Below are 19,916 nucleotides of genomic sequence, written 5' to 3' on the forward strand. Positions count from 1 at the left end.
TTTCTTTAAAAAAAACTGTTCTTCAAAGCTTTAACTATTACAATATGTTTTTTTTGTTTTGCTGTTTCATTTACTTTGATTTGCTGTTAATTTAAAAGGTTGCTAATTTTCCTTACAATTCTTTAATGATTAAATTTATTGCAGAAAATGGAAATAGGAAATAAGGTTTACCTAAATAACATTGATCAGATAGATGAAAAATCGCATATCAAGGTTCGGGTGCTTAAAATTTGAAACTTTGTCAGAAATAATAAAGTTTGTTCCATTGAAATGATCATCATGGATGAGGAGGTTTGTTGTATTTGATATATTTTTTATTCATCATTCAATATTAGACATGTTTCATGAACATAATAATTTTTAATTTTTTTTTTAAACAGGGTACACAATACCAAGCTCGTGTCTTCAATCAGAATTTCTCCAGATTTCGTCATCTTTTAAAGGAAGATGAAAGTTATATAGTTATAAAACCCAATATGGCTGCTGTTACTAATGGTTTTAGTTATACAGGTCATAAACAGACCTTAACTTTGGATTGGAAAAGCATCCTAAAAAATGTGATGATTTCTCGGGTCCGATCAATGGATTTATGTTTGTTGACTTTAATTCTATCATAGAACAAACATGCCCAAAAGACACATTCTTTGGTTAGTCATAAAATATTAATAAAATCATTTTTTATCATTTGTTTTTTTGGTTATACATTTTATTATTTAAATATTACGAATTTAATCCTAAACTTTTATTTTTTTGTGGTATCTGTTGTGTAGATGTTATTGGACATATCGTGTCATTTATGCCTCTTGAAACTTCAAATCCAGTACCATCCAAGCATTATATAAAAGTCACTCTTAGCAACCTAGAGTGAGATTATATTGTATTATTTATTATCTTTAATTAATCACAAATTAATATTAATATACTATTTTATGGTTTATTTAGTTCTGTACATCTGAAGGTTACTATTTTTGGAAGTCAAGCATATCAAATTTCAGAATACCTAAAAAATAACCCGACTGTTAATTTTGTTGTTATCGTGATGCAGTTTTTGAAGCTAAACATTTGGAATGGTTTGTATTCAGTCTTTATATATAGATGTTTATAATTACTGTTTTTATATAAATTTTAATAATTGGATATACATTTTTTACAGGTCTTGGTGAAGCTAAAAGTCATTTTGAAGTAACGAAATTGTTCATAAATTCTGACATTTATGAAATAAATGAGTTTAAAAATAAGTTAGTTTCCAATTGTTTTTTATTTTTTTATAATGTATTTTAACTTAAAAAAAACACAAAACCTAATATTCATGAATCTAAATTAAACATTACAGGTTGAAATGTCATGACAATTTCGGTATAACTGAAAAAAGCATAACTACATTTCAAAGCTACTCTTCTTCATATACAGATGACTTTAAGGGCAATTTTCCATTAAAAACAATCTGTGAGATCACCGAACCAATTAAGGTATATTGCATTATTTTATATGTTTTACATTTTATTTTTGCATAATTTATTTTAATAATTTTTACATTTTATATGATACAGGAAATGAAGTTTTTATTAGTTGCTTCCATTGTTAATATAAGGCAGAATCTACCATGGTATTATGAAGCATGCAAAAAATGTGGAAAAAAAATTATCCCTGTTCCCAAAACCAATCATTCGTATACCAACCCTGAGGGAATTTCAGAAACTATGGTTGTCGAGTGTACAAATGCACAATGCAAAAAATCTGAATTTCAGTCAGTTATAAAGTATAGACATATTTATTTCTATTAATTTTGTCAATCTTAAAACAACACTAACAATGACATAATTATTTTTTGTTTTAGGTATATAATTCCAATTAACGTACAAGATTGTACCGGAACCATTGGATTGACTCTTTTTGATAGGGAAGCAATGAGGTTGTTAAATATAAGTGCCTACGAGTTGAAAAAGATACATGATGCGGTATATTATTCATACCTTTAAAATCAGAAAACATTTACTTAATTTTTTTAATTTATTAAAATATATCTTACAGGCCGGAGACAGTGATGCCCTATTTCCAATGCAACTTAATGTGTTGAAAAACCGCAAATTTGGTTTTGTTGTAGATATTACAGAATACAATGTCAACAACTATAATAACATCTACACAGTTCTCAGAGTTACAGAAGATATGTCCATTGTTTGTGAATTGGAAAGTAAAATAGAACTTATGGTATGTAATTTTTTATTGTTGAAAATTTACAATTCTTTAATGTTAAAGTACATAACGATTAACATATTTCCATTTTATTTTTTAGAGTAATCAATCTGTCTCCTTAAATCAAGTTGCTTTGGAATCCGATGATGTTGTACAGCCTGTTCAAAAGGTTTTTCATTTTATTTTATAAACTTTTAATTATATTAGTTATTTTTTTTAGGAATCAAACATTTTTTTTTTAAATTAGGATGTGATCTCACAAACAGACGAAAGTTTTACACCCTCAACAGTTGATAAGTCAACCGCAACAAGTCCTTGCAAAATATCAGGTGATTTGAAGCGCAACCTCCAAGAAATTTATGATGTTGATTCTGGATATGATTTAAGTTCAACTAAGGCTAAAAAAAAGTCAACCGAAGAGGAAACTCCACTCTTGATTCCAAAAATTGAAAAGTGAGTTTCTATCGGTTATAAGACACATTTAATATATTTTGATCATTTGTTTTGGTTATAAAGATATTTTAATTGCTTGGTATAATTTTTATTTTGGGGTATTTAGGATGTCAAATATTATTGGTTTTGAATATTTTTGGATACTTTTATTGTTTTGGTTATAAAGATATTTTAATTGGTTGGTATGATTTTCATTCACCCTCTTTCTTCGCATGTTCCAGTCATTTTTTTTTTAGTTCATTCGCATTTGAGTTGTTTGTCTCACCAAATACGAAATGAATATTAACCATAATTACCTTCGCATCTTTAACCCCAATCCATACAACCTCATATGCGAAACCCAATTTTGATTTGTATTACCAAATGCGAACATTTTTGCTTTTACACGTGAACAGCATTTGACTCCAATATTGAACAAATCACATTTCACAGTCCTTCTTGACTTCACATTTTTCTTCACGAATCGTCCCTCAATCAATAACCCAATTAACCCAATTGCGAATCCAAAATCAAAACTTATCTGTTTTCATATGCGAACCCAACTGATTGGCTTTTCAAAATCAAATTCGCAACTCCAAATCGTTCGATTATTCGCCCCAATTCCAAAATCAAATAACACATCCTTCGTATGATTCATTTAATAACCAAGGCTTCTTTTACTTCAAAATGACCATATTGCCCCTAACTTGATAAGTATTTCATATATCGCAATTAACAATTAAGACAAATCAATCAATCAATCAATTTGTATAATAAAAATGCGAAATTCTTAGCTTTCTTCCCCAATTCGCATTCTACTGTAAAATTCACATTCTTCATTCACCCTCTTTCTTCGCATGTTCCAGTGATTTTTTTTTTTTAGTTCATTCGCATTTGAGTTGTTTGTCTCACCAAATACGAAATGAATATTAACCATAATCACCTTCGCATCTTTAACCCCAATCCATACAACCTCATATGCGAAACCCAATTTTGATTTGTATTACCAAATGCGAACATTTTTGCTTTTACACGTGAACTGCATTTGACTCCAATATTGAACAAATCACATTTCACAGTCCTTCTTGACTTCGCATTTTTATTCACGAATCGTCCCTCAATCAATAACCCAATTAACCCAATTGCGAATCCAAAATCAAAACTTATCTGTTTTCATATGCGAACCCAACTGATTGGCTTTTCAAAATCAAATTCGCAACTCCAAATCGTTCGATTATTCGCCCCAATTCCAAAATCAAATAACACATCCTTCGTATGATTCATTTAATAACCAAGGCTTCTTTTACTTCAAAATGACCATATTGCCCCTAACTTGATAAGTATTTCATATATCGCAATTAACAATTAAGACAAATCAATCAATCAATCAATTTGTATAATAAAAATGCGAAATTCTTAGTTTTCTTCCCCAATTCGCATTCTACTGTAAAATTCACATTCTTCATTCACCCTCTTTCTTCGCATGTTCCAGTGATTTTTTTTTTAGTTTATTCGCATTTGAGTTGTTTGTCTCACCAAATACGAAATTAATATTAACCATAATCACCTTCGCATCTTTAACCCCAATCCATACAACCTCATATGCGAAACCCAATTTTGATTTGTATTACCAAATGCGAACATTTTTGCTTTTACACGTGAACTGCATTTGACTCCAATATTGAACAAATCACATTTCACAGTCCTTTTTGACTTCGCATTTTTCTTCACGAATCGTCCCTCAATCAATAACCCAATTAACCCAATTGCGAATCCAAAATCAAAACTTATCTGTTTTCATATGCGAACCCAACTGATTGGCTTTTCAAAATCAAATTCGCAACTCCAAATCGTTCGATTATTCGCCCCAATTCCAAAATCAAATAACACATCCTTCGTATGATTCATTTAATAACCAAGGCTTCTTTTACTTCAAAATGACCATATTGCCCCTAACTTGATAAGTATTTCATATATCGCAATTAACAATTAAGACAAATCAATCAATCAATCAATTTGTATAATAAAAATGCGAAATTCTTAGCTTTCTTCCCCAATTCGCATTCTACTGTAAAATTCACATTCTTCATTCACCCTCTTTCTTCGCATGTTCCAGTCATTTTTTTTTTAGTTCATTCGCATTTGAGTTGTTTGTCTCACCAAATACGAAATGAATATTAACCATAATCACCTTCGCATCTTTAACCCCAATCCATACAACCTCATATGCGAAACCCAATTTTGATTTGTATTACCAAATGCGAACATTTTTGCTTTTACACGTGAACTGCATTTGACTCCAATATTGAACAAATCACATTTCACAGTCCTTCTTGACTTCGCATTTTTATTCACGAATCGTCCCTCAATCAATAACCCAATTAACCCAACTGCTAATCCAAAATCAAAACTTATCTGTTTTCATATGCGAACCCAACTAATTGGCTTTTCAAAATCAAATTCGCAACTCCAAATCGTTCGATTATTCGCCCCAATTCCAAAATCAAATAACACATCCTTCGTATGATTCATTTAATAACCAAGGCTTCTTTTACTTCAAAATGACCATATTGCCCCTAACTTGATAAGTATTTCATATATCGCAATTAACAATTAAGACAAATCAATCAATCAATCAATTTGTATAATAAAAATGCGAAATTCTTAGTTTTCTTCCCCAATTCGCATTCTACTGTAAAATTCACATTCTTCATTCACCCTCTTTCTTCGCATGTTCCAGTCATTTTTTTTTTAGTTCATTCGCATTTGAGTTGTTTGTCTCACCAAATACGAAATGAATATTAACCATAATCACCTTCGCATCTTTAACCCCAATCCATACAACCTCATATGCGAAACCCAATTTTGATTTGTATTACCAAATGGGAACATTTTTGCTTTTACACGTGAACTGCATTTGACTCCAATATTGAATAAATCACATTTCACAGTCCTTCTTGACTTCGCATTTTTCTTCACGAATCGTCCCTCAATCAATAACCCAATTAACCCAATTGCGAATCCAAAATCAAAACTTATCTGTTTTCATATGCGAACCCAACTGATTGGCTTTTCAAAATCAAATTCGCAACTCCAAATCGTTCGATTATTCGCCCCAATTCCAAAATCAAATAACACATCCTTCATATGATTCATTTAATAACCAAGGCTTCTTTTACTTCAAAATAACCATATTGCCCCTAACTTGATAAGTATTTCATATATCGCAATTAACAATTAAGACAAATCAATCAATCAATCAATTTGTATAATAAAAATGCGAAATTCTTAGCTTTCTTCCCCAATTCACATTCTACTGTAAAATTCACATTCTTCATTCACCCTCTTTCTTCGCATGTTCCAGTGATTTTTTTTTTAGTTTATTCGCATTTGAGTTGTTTGTCTCACCAAATACGAAATTAATATTAACCATAATCACCTTCGCATCTTTAACCCCAATCCATACAACCTCATATGCGAAACCCAATTTTGATTTGTATTACCAAATGCGAACATTTTTGCTTTTACACGTGAACTGCATTTGACTCCAATATTGAACAAATCACATTTCACAGTCCTTTTTGACTTCGCATTTTTCTTCACGAATCGTCCCTCAATCAATAACCCAATTAACCCAATTGCGAATCCAAAATCAAAACTTATCTGTTTTCATATGCGAACCCAACTGATTGGCTTTTCAAAATCAAATTCGCAACTCCAAATCGTTCGATTATTCGCCCCAATTCCAAAATCAAATAACACATCCTTCGTATGATTCATTTAATAACCAAGGCTTCTTTTACTTCAAAATGACCATATTGCCCCTAACTTGATAAGTATTTCATATATCGCAATTAACAATTAAGACAAATCAATCAATCAATCAATTTGTATAATAAAAATGCGAAATTCTTAGCTTTCTTCCCCAATTCGCATTCTACTGTAAAATTCACATTCTTCATTCACCCTCTTTCTTCGCATGTTCCAGTCATTTTTTTTTTAGTTCATTCGCATTTGAGTTGTTTGTCTCACCAAATACGAAATTAATATTAACCATAATCACCTTCGCATCTTTAACCCCAATCCATACAACCTCATATGCGAAACCCAATTTTGATTTGTATTACCAAATGCGAACATTTTTGCTTTTACACGTGAACTGCATTTGACTCCAATATTGAACAAATCACATTTCACAGTCCTTCTTGACTTCGCATTTTTATTCACGAATCGTCCCTCAATCAATAACCCAATTAACCCAACTGCTAATCCAAAATCAAAACTTATCTGTTTTCATATGCGAACCCAACTAATTGGCTTTTCAAAATCAAATTCGCAACTCCAAATCGTTCGATTATTCGCCCCAATTCCAAAATCAAATAACACATCCTTCGTATGATTCATTTAATAACCAAGGCTTCTTTTACTTCAAAATAACCATATTGCCCCTAACTTGATAAGTATTTCATATATCGCAATTAACAATTAAGACAAATCAATCAATCAATCAATTTGTATAATAAAAATGCGAAATTCTTAGCTTTCTTCCCCAATTCGCATTCTACTGTAAAATTCACATTCTTCATTCACCCTCTTTCTTCGCATGTTCCAGTGATTTTTTTTTTAGTTCATTCGCATTTGAGTTGTTTGTCTCACCAAATACGAAATGAATATTAACCATAATCACCTTCGCATCTTTAACCCCAATCCATACAACCTCATATGCGAAACCCAATTTTGATTTGTATTACCAAATGCGAACATTTTTGCTTTTACACGTGAACTGCATTTGACTCCAATATTGAACAAATCACATTTCACAGTCCTTATTGACTTCGCATTTTTCTTCACGAATCGTCCCTCAATCAATAACCCAATTAACCCAATTGCGAATCCAAAATCAAAACTTATCTGTTTTCATATGCGAACCCAACTGATTGGCTTTTCAAAATCAAATTCGCAACTCCAAATCATTCGATTATTCGCCCCAATTCCAAAATCAAATAACACATCCTTCGTATGATTCATTTAATAACCAAGGCTTCTTTTACTTCAAAATGACCATATTGCCCCTAACTTGATAAGTATTTCATATATCGCAATTAACAATTAAGACAAATCAATCAATCAATCAATTTGTATAATAAAAATGCGAAATTCTTAGCTTTCTTCCCCAATTCGCATTCTACTGTAAAATTCACATTCTTCATTCACCCTCTTTCTTCGCATGTTCCAGTCATTTTTTTTAGTTCATTCGCATTTGAGTTGTTTGTCTCACCAAATGCGAAATTAATATTAACCATAATCACCTTCGCATCTTTAACCCCAATCCATACAACCTCATATGCGAAACCCAATTTTGATTTGTATTACCAAATGCAAACATTTTTGCTTTTACACGTGAACTGCATTTGACTCCAATATTGAACAAATCACATTTCACAGTCCTTCTTGACTTCGCATTTTTATTCACGAATCGTCCCTCAATCAATAACCCAATTAACCCAACTGCTAATCGAAAATCAAAACTTATCTGTTTTCATATGCGAACCCAACTGATTGGCTTTTCAAAATCAAATTCGCAACTCCAAATCGTTCGATTATTCGCCCCAATTCCAAAATCAAATAACACATCCTTCGTATGATTCATTTAATAACCAAGGCTTCTTTTACTTCAAAATGACCATATTGCCCCTAACTTGATAAGTATTTCATATATCGCAATTAACAATTAAGACAAATCAATCAATCAATCAATTTGTATAATAAAAATGCGAAATTCTTAGCTTTCTTCCCCAATTCGCATTCTACTGTAAAATTCACATTCTTCATTCACCCTCTTTCTTCGCATGTTCCAGTCATTTTTTTTTAGTTCATTCGCATTTGAGTTGTTTGTCTCACCAAATACGAAATGAATATTAACTATAATCACCTTCGCATCTTTAACCCCAATCCATACAACCTCATATGCGAAACCCAATTTTGATTTGTATTACCAAATGCGAACATTTTTGCTTTTACACGTGAACTACATTTGACTCCAATAATGAATATTAACCATAATCACCCTCGCATCTTTATGTTGATTATTTTAAACATGGAACATTTATGTCTATTATTTAGAATAACTATTATTTTTGTCACGATAAATATGTTATTTTTAATAAATAATCAATAACCAATTGTAAACAAAATTTATATCTTTGATTCTCTAAAATTAATTCATACATTTTTGTAATGGTTGCAGCATAATTAATTATCTTCTGTAAATAACCTATATTCAACCAACTATTTCCTAATATTCTATACTCCTTTTTTAGATGAACTTTGAATATTAAACTAATTTTTAGTTGTAATCTTTTAAATTCCAAAAAATCAGGAAGAAAATTATATCTAATAAAGATCCAACAACAATAAAATCATATAATCGTAATCTTTTTCCAATATTCAAGCATATAACTTCAACTCAAAACGTGAAATCCAAAATTTTGAAACACCTCATTCGTCTTCTTAATGTTCAATTGTTTCTGCGATTTTTTTTTCATTAAGCTTACATCAAACTGCTTCATTAAAGTTGTAATCCTCATTCCAGTTCTACCTGCAAGATTTCCATATCCATATGTCAGGTTAATATTATCAGTTTAGATCACTTTGTTTTCTCTATGAATTTATGGTTGAAATTTACAACAATAATCAATATGCTGGAATAGATGTTTTTCTAATTGTAAAAAAATAATCTTGAATAGATACATAAGATCAATAAGCAATTTATAATCATCACGATTATCGTGTATCACACAATTTTACCTTCATTGATTCCATGGAGATCTAGGGTTTTAACCCCTGATATCATCCGAACCCACGATTGGTTGAAATTGGGGAAACAGTAGATTTAAATCGAATAAACCCTAGGTTGGAAATGAGGATGATGAGTCATGATGCTAACATTTTAATAAACAAATTAATAAAGGTAACTTTTTAAATACATTTACTTTATTATCATTATTTATTTAATTCTAACTAATTTCAATTGTATTATATAAACATATTATGTACATAATTTCACATTTCATTTCCTAACCTATGTCTTCTTATGCAGAAAACAACAGTAACATGTACCACATGCAGGCCAAAGAGAAAAGAAGACAAAGAAAAATATATTTGGAAAATAAAAGATCGAAGAAAATAAAAACAATACCAAACGTTCCAAGTATATCATTACAGCATCTCTTCAAAAAAACCATTAACTATAACCGTATTAGTATTTTATATTCCATCTTTTACTGTTATATAGTTGAATACATATATTTACAAGTTTTATAAGTTATTTCTATTTGCAGATCAATCAACCAACATTGTTCGTCAAACTCAAAATGTCAATTCATTTACAACACCTGCAAAGCATAACACAACCATACAATATTGTCCTTCCTTTACAGATGTTAGAACTCCATTTTCTAACATTACAAATGTTATAAATCCGTTATCTAACATTACGAATGGTAATTATTTATGGTTTTTAAAATATACTATTATCCATTATGTAAATATTTATTTATTTAGTTAACTATTTTATTTTTATTTTATTCAGATAACATTGGTTTCGATAAATATATTACTTTCAAGTTAGCAAAGAAAAGACAGTACCATGTACTTTCAAATGATATGACATCAAAAAATGCATCTACAGTAACAACTTTTTCATCATCAATCAAGTTAAATCCAGGATGTCATAAATTAAAAACGAAGACAAGACATTTATCCCCTATCCCATTGATTGATTTGACAGAAGATGTAGAAAATATACATCAAGTGAACAATGAAAATCGTATAGTTGGTATCTCAAATGGTAATGAAAAAATAAAATCTATTTTACATTTCAGATACTATGTTCTATATAATTATAAAATTCATTGATATTTTATTCAACGCTTTTATTTTACAGAATATTTGGATCATGGTGATCAAGATGTTGTATGTCAAACATGTCGTGCAAAGTTATGGAGAAATGAATCCATTAGAGGTAAAGAAAATGGGAACACGGATTATTTATTATGTTGTGGTTACGGCAAAGTTCAACTTCCAGACTTAAAGAATGCACCCCCTACTTATGAAAGAATGTCTCGAAATATGGATTCAAAAAGCAAACACTTCATGAAAAACATTCGACGTTACAATTCAATGTTTTCTTTCACGTCGATGGGTGGTAAAATTTACTCTTCAATCAATAGAGGAAACGCTCCTTACATTTTCAGATTGGGTGGTCAAAATTATCATAGTATTGGAAGTCTTTTGCCAGCAAAAGGATCGGAACCAAAATTCTCTCAGTTATACATTTATGACACTGACAACGAAATTACAAATAGACAAAGATGTTTTCGGTATTTTCTCAAACTTCTTATTCATAATCTATTATATATATATATATATATATATATATATATATATATATATATATATATATATATATATATATATATATATATATTATGTATATATTACTAATATTATGTATAAATTTATTTATTTTAGTGGTGAAAAAGATCAATCAACATCAACTGATAGTGATATTGTTAAAGACATTAAGGTGATGTTGGATTCAAATAATGTTTTGGTTAGATCTTATAGAATGATAAGAGATACTTTTCAAAAAAATCCAGAAGTTGATATGGAATTACGACTTATCGGGAGAAGGGAGCAAGATGGAAGAACATATAACCTACCGACTGCTTCTGAGGTTGCTGCTTTAATAATTGGTGACATTTCGGATTCAATCGAAAAGATGGATATCGTCGTTCAAACAAAAAATGGTTGTCTACAACGTATCAGTGAATTGCATCCTTCGTACCTTCCTCTCCAATATCCATTGCTATTTCCATATGGGGATGATGGTTATAGTGTTGACATTCTTCATAGAGGTGTGTCATTTACGACCAACAGCAAGCGTGCGAAATGTACAATGAGAGAATATTTCGCTTATAGGATTCAAGACAGAGATCATTCGTTCTTTCTCATACTTAATTCAAGAAGGTTGTTTCAACAATTTCTGGTAGATGCCTATACTATGATGGAAACAGAGAGAATGTACTACATACGTAGGCAACAACATGTTCTTAGATGTGATTCTTATGAAAATTTATGTAACCAAAAAGCTCAAGGAACGACTGATATCTCGAATGTCGGCCAACGTGTCATATTACCTTCATCCTTTACCGGAGGTGCACGCTATATGCTGCAAAACTATTTGGATGCCATGTCACTATGTAAATGGTTTGGACATCCTGATTTCTTCATAACCTTTACGTGTAATCCCAAATGGCCTGAGATTAAAAGGTTTCTTAAGAATACTTCACTTCAACCAGAAGACAGACCTGATATACTATTTAGGTTGTTTAAGATCAAGCTTGATGCATTCATTAAAGACTTAAGGGAGAATCAAATTTTCGGCAAAGCTCAAGCATGTAATTAAAACTATATTTTTAATTTTTTTATAAAACATTGATCTTATTATTATATTTTAAATATGTTTTGATATCTAATCACATTCTCTTTTATTTTTTGTCAAATTCTTTTACAGATGTTTATACCATTGAATTTCAAAAAAGAGGTTTGCCGCATAGTCATATATGTCTATTCATGCATTCTGACAACAAGCTACCAACTGTTGAACTTATCGATCCAATAATTTCAGCAGAGATACCAGACAGAATTGAAGATTCTGAATTGTATTCACTTGTAAATGAGTTTATGATTCATGGTCCATGTGGAGCTGAAAATATGAATTGTCCATGCATGGTGGATAAAAAGTGCTCTAAAAACTTTCCAAAACAATTCATTAATCATTCGTCTGTTGATCAGAATGGTTTTCCGTTATATAGGCGAAGAAACGATGGTCATTTTGTAGAAAAATCAGGTGTAAGGTTGGATAATAGAAATGTTGTTACATACAACAAATATCTATTGAAAAGATATCAGGCACATATTAATATTGAATGGTGCAATCAGGGATCTTCTATAAAGTATTTGTTTAAATACATAAATAAGGGTCCTGATAGAGCTACAGTTGCTGTTGTACCAACCAACAATGAATGTGAAAATAATGATGCGGTCGATGAAATAGCTGAATATTACGATTGTAGATATTTATCAGCATGTGAAGCATCATGGCGAATTTTTAGATTTGATGTTCATTGCAGATATCCTTCTGTTGTTAGACTACCTTTTCATCTTCCTAATCAACAACAGATTGTATATGGCGAAGATGATGATATTGATGATGTTCTTGACAAACCTTCTGTTGCCGCTTCAAAGTTCACAGCTTGGATGGAGTGTAATGCAATCAACAGTGAAGCACGAAAACTCACATATGTTGAATTCCCTACAAAGTTTGTTTGGATATTAAATGGTCGGTTTTGGAAGCGAAGGAAAGTAGGAAAAGCCATCGGTAGAATTCATTCAGTTTCACCTAAACTAGGTGAAGCATATTTCTTAAGGATTCTTTTAAATAAAGTAAAAGGACCAACATCATTTGATTAAATTCGCACGGTAAATGGAGAAACACATTCTTCTTTTAGAGATGCCTGTTATGCACTCGGGCTATTAGATGATGACAAGGAATACATTGATGCAATTAAAGAAGCAAGTCATTATGGATCTGGTTTTTATCTACGCTTTTTATTTGCTACATTGTTGATGTGTAATAGTATGTCTAAACCAGAGATCGTTTGGGAAAATACATGGGAATATTTGGCAGATGGAATTCTATATAGCCAACGACGAAGATTTAAGTCAGCAGGTATTACATTTTTTCTTATTTTTTAAAATTAATTTATTTTTATTTTTCAACACCCATTAAATAATTAGTAATGAAATTATTAAATATCAACCACTTATTTTATTAATTATTTAATATTTTCGTGCAGAATTGTCTCTCAGAGTAGATGAACTTAAGAACTTAACTTTGTTCGAAATACAACAAATTTTACTTCGAAACAACTCTACTCTCAAAAACTTCAAAAACATGCCATACCCAGATGTTGAATCTGTTTCTTCTTCAAACAATCGACTTATCACCCAGGAACTAGATTACGACATTCCCGTGATAAAGAATGACTATGATCGTATGTTTCTTGCATTAACAAATGAGCAACGGAACATTTTCCTAAACATCAAGAGTGCTATTCAACAAAATAAAGGAGGTGTCTTCTTTGTTTACGGGTATGGTGGAACGGGTAAAACTTTTTTATGGAAAACAATATCTGCAGCAATTAGATCTGAAGGAAATATTGTATTAAATGTTGCTTCAAGTGGTATTGCTTCCTTATTATTGCCCGGTGGTAGAACAGCACACTCTCGATTTATAATTCCATTTGAGCTTACAGAGGATTCTTTTTGTAACATAAATCCAGACGGTGAGTTGGCAAGCTTAATAAGGAAAACCTCTTTGATAATTTGGGATGAAGCACCTATGGTCCATAAGCATGCATTTGAAGCTTTAGATTGAACTTTGAAGGATTTATTAAGGTGCGTAAATTCAACCATCTAAAATATTCCATTTGGAGGGAAAGTTATTGTCTTTGGAGGAGATTTTAGACAAATTCTACCTGTTGTGCCTGGTGGTAGTAGACAGAACATTGTAAATGCTTCTTTGAGTTCTTCATATTTATGGGAACATTGCAAAGTCCATAGATTAACAAAAAACATGAGGCTAACTGTTGGAAGGGATCAATCAGATATAGGAAAAATAAGAGATTTTGCAAATTGGTTGTTGGATATAGGAGAAGGAAAACTTGGTGGTCCGAACGACGGTGAAACGATTATCGATATTCCAGATGATATTCTCATTAATGATTCACATGATCCTATAGGTTCCTTAATTGAGTTTATATATCCTTCAATTTTAGAGTACTATAGCGATATAAATTATTTCCAAGAAAGAGCGATACTTGCTCCAAAAAATGAAGTTGTCCAGGAAATAAACGACCGTTTACTTAAGAAGTTTCCAGGAGATCAAGTTGAATATTTAAGTTCAGACTGCATATGTGAATCCGAATTTCTCCATGATCAATTTGATGCAAATCTATACTCTCCTGATGTATTAAATGGACTCAAAGTATCCGGTTTACCAAATCATAAATTAGTTTTAAAAATTGGTGTTCCAGTAATGTTACTGAGAAATATTGATCAGAAAAACAACTTATGTAATGGCACAAGACTACAGGTGTTATCATTGGGCAAACGTGTTATTGAGGCACGTATAATAACTGGAACTAATATTGGAAATCGGACTTTTATTCCAAGAATGTCTTTAACTCCATCAGAAAAAAAGATTCCCTTCAAATTCACAAGAAGACAGTTTCCTTTGGCTGTATGTTTTGCAATGACTATTAACAAAAGTCAAGGACAATCGTTGTCAAAGGTTGGTCTGTTTCTGAAAAATCCAGTTTTTTCACATGGACAATTGTATGTTGCCTTATCTAGAGTTCAGAGTAGAGAGGGATTAAAATTATTAATTTTAGATAAAGATGGCAAACTCACAAATAAAACTTCCAATGTTGTTTATAAGGAAGTTTTTCGAAATTTGTAGCCAACTTTTTTGTAACGTCGTTTTATTCAATTTTAGGAAATCACACTTAATCCATCATATTACTGTATTTTTTTATAATTACATATTGTTGTATTTTATGTTAATTTCATTACACACATTGGTATTGTATCATCTGCATATGTCCAATTAGAATGATGAATAAAAAAAAATAGTTTTCAAAAATCTTCATTCCTAATTAAATACTTCCCATTTAGTTAGTAATTAAATAATTACCAATAAAAAAATTATTTAAATATTCAATATTACAATTTATAAGTTATCAGAATTATTGATATAATATTTTATTAAATAATTAATTTTTAAATTCAATTCAAAAACAGCACCCGTGGGTTCCACGGATTTTAACCTAGTATTGTAATAATAACTTAAATCTTGAATCTTCTTGTCTTCGAAAGCAAGTACCACAAGTGTAGTACCTCTAATGGTTCACAAACACCAAGACAAAATGGAGAGGCAAGAGAGAAAGATGAGAGATATGGAATTCGGCTCTAGGAACCCTAGATCAAGGCATGTACGAATTTCACATGCCAAGGGGTGTTTATATAGGTGTAGGGATTAGGGTTTCACTCCTTATTCTTATCTGGTGGCTTGCTCACCAAGTAGCCCAAAGGATAACCCTAGAAACCTTATCATGGATGAATTCTAAGGCCTTATCCCCTTGAACTCGTCCACCTTATCCTATAGGGCATCCATTGTCCTACTTTGCAACTATCACATAATTACAGTTCAGCCCCTCTAGTTTAGTTAACTTATTTTAATCACAAAATTAATTCTTGACCAATGGTAACTAAATAAATATGATTTATCCCTTAATATATTATTCATATAATATATTAGTAAACCATAACAACCTCTTTCTCTATTATTTCTCCAATCAAGTAGCTTTGGTGAAGGCAACCCAGAAGGACCATGCACAACCGGGTCAAGTACTTACCAAATATGGTTACAGGCTTAGATACTAATCCAACAAAGATAACAGAAATGAGTAGAGTTCCATATGCTTCTGCCGTTAAATCTATCATGTGTGCTATGCCCTGTACTCACCCTGATGTGGCTTTTGCTTTGAGCATGGTCAATCATTATCAAGGAAATCCAGGTCGAGCTCACTGGATAGCAGTTAAGAATATTCTCAAGTATCTACAAAGAACTTAGGACTGAGTTCTTGTACTTGGTGGCAATGATACGTTGAGAGTAATCGGGTATAGTGATGCTAGTTTTCAAACATATAGAGACAACTTTCGTTCTCAATCTGGTCGGGTGTTACCCTTAATGGAGGAGCAGTAACCTAGAAAAGTTCCAAACAGGAGACGGTGGCTAATTCTACTCGTGAATCAAAGTACATAGCAACAAGTGAAACATCAAAGGATGCGATTTGGTTAAAAAACTTCATTAGAGACCTTGAAATTGTTTCATCCATCAAGGAGTAGAATAAGGTCACTTCATATCGACATAAAATGCCATTTCATCAGACATAGAGTAGAATAAGGTCACTTCATTGTGAAGATGATATCATCAGAAGACAATCCAAAAGATTCCCTCATGAAGAGTCTGAGTAGGGTCAAGCACATTATGCATGCTAAGAGCTTTGGTCTGAAGGATGATATTAGTTTTAGCGGGTAGATAATTATTTAGAAACTTGGAACAAAATAAATATATCTGGTTTTTGGTGATCAAGTAATGGAGATTTGTTTATGAGTTGGGTTACTACCTTTTGTATATTGTTTATTTTGTGTTTCATTTTGCATGTTTTACTTCCAGAGTAATTGGATTATTCAAACATCCATAGTCGATCATACTTTTGGAAGTAAGTAGTGAATTAAGGATGTGATTAATTGGATGGTAGATTGTCTAAGGGTTTAGACATAGCAATGGTTTGCTGCAACATTCATGAGTACTTGAAAAAAAGAATTTTAAGTATTGGATTAACCCACACTCAGAGAATTACTTCATGAAATTTATCACGAATAATTCTGATACGATAATATCTTATAATCTTTAAACGGAGATATATGAGCCGTGGTTTACAAACCAATTGTACATTGATACTATGTAAACACATAACTTAATGTTATAAAACATATTGTTATGCATAATTTGGTGAGTAAAAAGCACAAGCATATAAGTCAAAGTTTATCTATTACTTTTTGCCTTAATAAGGAAAAATGATATATTTAGGCCCCTCGATGATTTAGTGTTGACTTATAGTGTCGGGCCCAACCATGACTAAATTGACATGTTCGATTAGTAGTTTTTTGTCATTACAAATCATAAATCGGGAACACAAATTATTGGAAAATGAGATTGATTTTGTTCCATGTCTTATGTCCACATGATATCTTGCAGAACAGATGATTATATGATCACTTATCTTAAGACACATTACTGACTAGGTTAGAGTCCAACAACGTCTTTTGAGAGCTACAATTTGCTAATCAGTTTTTGAAGTTATACTGACAACTATATTTATTAGACCTATCCAAGTGAGAGACTATTGAATTAGGTGTCTAAGCCCATAACTATAATTTGTATATATGTATATTGATAGTAGCACAATCCTTTAGGTTGTCCTCAAAACTAACTAAAGATGATGATTTTCGAGAAAGAGACTGATTTATTATTTGATTAATAATCTGAAATAAATAATTTGTTAATATATTATAAGAATAATATATAAATTAGAAATAATAATATTTAATTAGAAATTAATTGAAATTAATTTTGGGATTAAATGAATTAATTAAAAGTGCAGGGACTAAAGTGCAATTGTTCAATAGTTGAGCAAGAGACAATCTAGAACCCTTCATTAGGCTTGGATGGTTTCTTCATGCCTAAGGGATTCTAGAATAATCGTTGATGGATAAACATGAAAGTGGATAATTAGTCGATTTAAGATAATATTAGATTAGGGCTTATCTAAGGTTTCCTGACTGCACCATATATACAACTCAACCCTAGAATTTTCGGCCACTTGCTTCTTGGAAGATCTAGCCGAATATTCTAGCCTCTCTCCTCCTTCTCAATCATCTTCATTTTCTAGTGTTGGGTGTGAACCACGACGTGATATTTGTGACGCTTGCTTTAAAGGCTTCAACAACACAAGATTTTTTCATTGTTATTACTAAATAGAAATCAAGGTATGATTCTTCTAACCTTATTTGTATTTTTCGAAAATATGCTAGTGTTCTAGGGTTTCTATTTTGTTGTTCAAGTTTTATGTTCAATTAGAGAAAACATAGATCAATTATTAGGGTTGCATACACACAAGATTTATATGTTTTGCATATGAACCATCAAGAGGTTGTATTGGGTTACAAAAATGTGAACGTTGGGAGGATTTTGTTAATTACCGTTTTTTCAAAAAAAATCAAAAATCAAAAATCATCCATTTTTACCTTATATAAATATCTATCTTTTTCATATTTTATCCCATTTCACTACTTTCAAATTATCACTCAAACAATCTTTTTTTTTTTTTTGAAAAAATAGCTTCTTTCTCCAACCCAGAAGCTAAAAAATACCAAATGAAACACTCAAAACCCAAATGTCTCACTTTCTTCGCCAACTTTCATTCAAAATTAACGTGATCAGCCTATTTATTCTCCACCGAATCTATATTTTGGTGGTGTTTACCACCCATTCCAAGCCAAAATTAACCTCAACACCAAAAACAACCTCAACTTCAAAACCAATCACAATTTCAAAGACAACTCCAATTTCAAAACCAACCATAAATGAACTTCTCATCCCAAATGATGCATGTGTTCAATTCATTTGATGATATTCTTGACTTCCCAATGAACCACCAAATTGAATTCAAATTGAAGCGGAACATGAAGTCGTCCCGGAAACAGAATCTGAGCCGGAAGAGAATCCACTACAAAAAAAAAATGGAAGGGCGCCTCTCGTAAATCTGTCAAAAAAATGATTTGGTTCGTCTAAAAGAACCAAATCATCTGATGTGCATATTGGGATTGATCTCAATGAAGATGAACATTTTAAGGTTCCAACAGCCACTCATCCCATGGGAAAAGACAAGGCCAAACGAACGGGAAAAACGGCGGTAACTATTTCCAAAGATGTCGGCAAACTATCAAGAAAAATGGACGGCTTGAAGTCTTTATTGCACATGAGAAATAAAAAAAACTCATGAAATGTCCATTTTAACGAGACCCACAAACGAGTTATCCGGACGCGAACAAGAAATGATTTTAAAAGCCAAAAAGGAGCTTGCAAAAAATATAACATCTGGTTTAGGTTTTTTTTTTTTTTTTTAATTTTATTGTCTTTTTTTTTATTTTTTTTTAATTTTTTTTACATTTCTATGTTTTTTAAAAATTTTAGGTTTGTAATTTGAATTTCTATGTTCTTTTTCGATGTGTTGTATTTTTATTTTAAGTTTTTTTAAAAAAAATGTTATGCTTAAATTATTTATTTTGTATATTAAAAAAATAACATAACAAGTTTTGATAAGAAATGACAAATATGATTTGGCGCTTACGGGACCATGAATGTAACACCATACCCAAGCCTAAATAACTTAATATTCAATATCTAGACAGTTATATAATTTCATATTCGCACCTTTAACATGAACAAAATCTAGACGATCATAAATACCTTTTAACCGATACAAGAAAGAAAAATAGAATTCATTTTTCAGTCCGTTTCAAAAAAAAAAAAA

At 31.2% G+C, this 19,916-nt stretch overlaps 1 protein-coding gene across 1 annotated transcript; it reads left to right on the forward strand.

The window, feature by feature from the left end:
- The first annotated feature begins 279 nt into the window (after nucleotides 1-279).
- On the forward strand, nucleotides 280-19,584 carry LOC145004532 (uncharacterized). The gene is made up of 20 exons (XM_078963469.1): nucleotides 280-291; nucleotides 381-453; nucleotides 522-647; nucleotides 771-864; nucleotides 943-1,070; nucleotides 1,154-1,245; nucleotides 1,551-1,747; nucleotides 1,838-1,958; nucleotides 2,032-2,211; nucleotides 2,297-2,365; nucleotides 2,444-2,525; nucleotides 9,969-10,130; nucleotides 10,220-10,465; nucleotides 10,574-11,009; nucleotides 11,161-12,089; nucleotides 12,206-13,013; nucleotides 13,203-13,423; nucleotides 13,551-14,039; nucleotides 14,190-14,882; nucleotides 19,577-19,584. Exons 1-20 carry the CDS (start codon nucleotides 280-282, stop codon nucleotides 19,582-19,584), a joined length of 5,166 nt encoding a protein of 1,721 aa, XP_078819595.1.
- Nucleotides 19,585-19,916: the final 332 nt, after the last annotated feature.

The sequence above is a fragment of the Lactuca saligna genome, chromosome 1, assembly GCF_052625555.1.
Source record: "Lactuca saligna cultivar CGN05327 chromosome 1, ASM5262555v1, whole genome shotgun sequence".
NCBI lineage: Eukaryota > Viridiplantae > Streptophyta > Magnoliopsida > Asterales > Asteraceae > Lactuca > Lactuca saligna.

What these genes read in the sequence shown, in the direction of transcription:
- LOC145004532 (XM_078963469.1), top strand. An exon ending in AAGTCCTTGCAAAATATCAG is followed by an intron (nt 2,526 to 9,968) that starts GTGATTTGAAGC and finishes TTCTATTTGCAG; the next exon opens with ATCAATCAACCAACATTGTT. An exon ending in TTGTAACATAAATCCAGACG is followed by an intron (nt 14,040 to 14,189) that starts GTGAGTTGGCAA and finishes TTCCATTTGGAG; the next exon opens with GGAAAGTTATTGTCTTTGGA.